The 1,796-nt window shown below is 34.9% G+C and overlaps 1 protein-coding gene across 1 annotated transcript in view; it reads right to left on the bottom strand.

Moving 5' to 3' along the window:
- The window catches only part of wdr41 (WD repeat domain 41), a gene marked incomplete at its 5' end in the record, with an annotated part of 10,693 nt that overhangs the window by 4,570 nt on the left and 4,327 nt on the right, over positions 1–1,796 (bottom strand). Inside the window, one exon of the mRNA XM_015389045.1 lies at positions 1,574–1,695. Within this exon, the coding sequence (XP_015244531.1) occupies positions 1,574–1,695 (122 nt within the window). The remainder of the gene's footprint in view (positions 1–1,573; positions 1,696–1,796) is intronic.

The following is a 1,796-nucleotide window of genomic DNA, read 5'->3' as shown; positions in this document are numbered from 1 at the left end:
TTCTTTAATTTATTTTATTTAATATTATAATCCTTCAAAATAACCAGTGGAGCATAAGAACATGTTTGGTTCTGATTCTAAGGATGCAGGATAGTCTTTGACCAGGAGACCTGCTGGTCTGAAAGGCTGAAGTTTAACAACTATTTTCCGTCTGTTACCACCTAACATGTTTTCAACAGAGCAGGAAAATAAGTTTTTTATCTCACCAGCCATGTTGGCTTCTGTTTTTCCAAAGTTAGCCACCCAGCATTTCCTTTAGTCACAATTTTGTTGTAAAGAAATTAAGACTAATAGGGCAACGTTAACGGAAAGTATGATGTAGAGTATTTACACATTTTTCTTATTAATTAATCATGACCTTTACAGTAGATGGAAATGCTTTCATTGGGGTCATGATAATGAAATAGATATTCATATCTTAGAATAAACTGTAACTCTGGCTTTAGCAACACCCACACAACTCGTTTTTTTTAAGTAAGATCTGCTAATAAATGGGAAGTTATTTTAACTCTGGATGGAAAAAACCCCAACTTTTATGATTTTGTTAAGTTTTGCTCTAGTTCCTGTCGCTTGTGCAATTTCTAAATCACCTGATCAGTTTACTAAAATATAAAAATATTTAAGAAAAATAGGGAGAAAAGCAATTCACGTAGAAATAAGGAAACATTTCCATCTTATTTTGCCAAATCGAAATGGAGGAATTATGGGAGAGAACTAGTTTAGGAAGGTCTGTGTGTTTTTTTATCTGACTCTTCATCTAAAACTTTACTGTAAAATAACAACATATTTATTTGGTTAAAGCATAGGCATCATTTTGGAAGAAATCAGAGTTTTACATTAGGCTACCCCTCAGAGGCTGGAAGAAAAAAGAAGATCTAAGATTAGACAAAAGCTTTTTTCCTTTTAGGCTATACAGCTTGTTTACATACAGTTTATTAAGTGGCGTGTGCCATAAAATCCTATAATGTTCTATTTATTGTGTCCCTTCAAAACTTGTTTAAGGTCAGCAGCGTCTGGCTCCAGCAGAACATCCTTCTTTAAATGAAATCATCCAATTGGATTAGGAAAATCAGTAAATTTGTAGCAACTTTAAATTAAATTACTTTAAATTCTGTTAAAGCAATAAACCTTTAAATGTATAGTGGAAGATTTTTAAAAATTTTTTAAAAGAGCCACCGTCGCCACTTAAAAATAAAAAATAATCTCATGCACAACCCTGTATGGGAACGCCTATTAAACGCGTGCACGAGCCCATTTCTCCTCATGCATGCTCTGTTTAAAAGTTGCTTTTTGCATGACTCATACAAGCTTACTTTCAAAAGAAGATATGCAATTTTTCCACTATGTGAGACTCACCACCAGTAAGGGAGAATGGAGACGAGAACGTGCCTTATTTAAACATATAACCGGATTGATGGACAGTTTCGAAGAACAACTTATTTTGATGATCCACCCTGAAAAAGAACATCCTCCACTATACCTTTAATAGACCTTTTAATATTTGTAAATGAATTAGCCTGCAGGGCTGTATTCTGGCTTATTTCTGACCATGAAGCGATGCGTGGCGCCGTACCTGTCAGACAGCAGCATGGTATGCAGCACATTGGAGTCATGTGCCGCCTTCCTGTATGCCACCACGGCTTTGGTCACAACATCATACACATAGAGCCCACTGCCCACAGCTGCCAGGATGAGCTACAAAAAAAATAAATGAACTGTTTTTTCCAACTTCATGATAGCTCATTAGAAAACCATATATATATATACACACACACATATATATATATATATATATA

The sequence above is a fragment of the Cyprinodon variegatus genome, unplaced genomic scaffold (assembly GCF_000732505.1).
Source record: "Cyprinodon variegatus isolate N-32 unplaced genomic scaffold, C_variegatus-1.0 Scaffold446, whole genome shotgun sequence".
In the NCBI taxonomy this organism is placed as follows: domain Eukaryota; kingdom Metazoa; phylum Chordata; class Actinopteri; order Cyprinodontiformes; family Cyprinodontidae; genus Cyprinodon; species Cyprinodon variegatus.
Note: the sequence above shows the minus strand (reverse complement) of the source record. Positions and strands in the feature narration are given on the sequence as shown.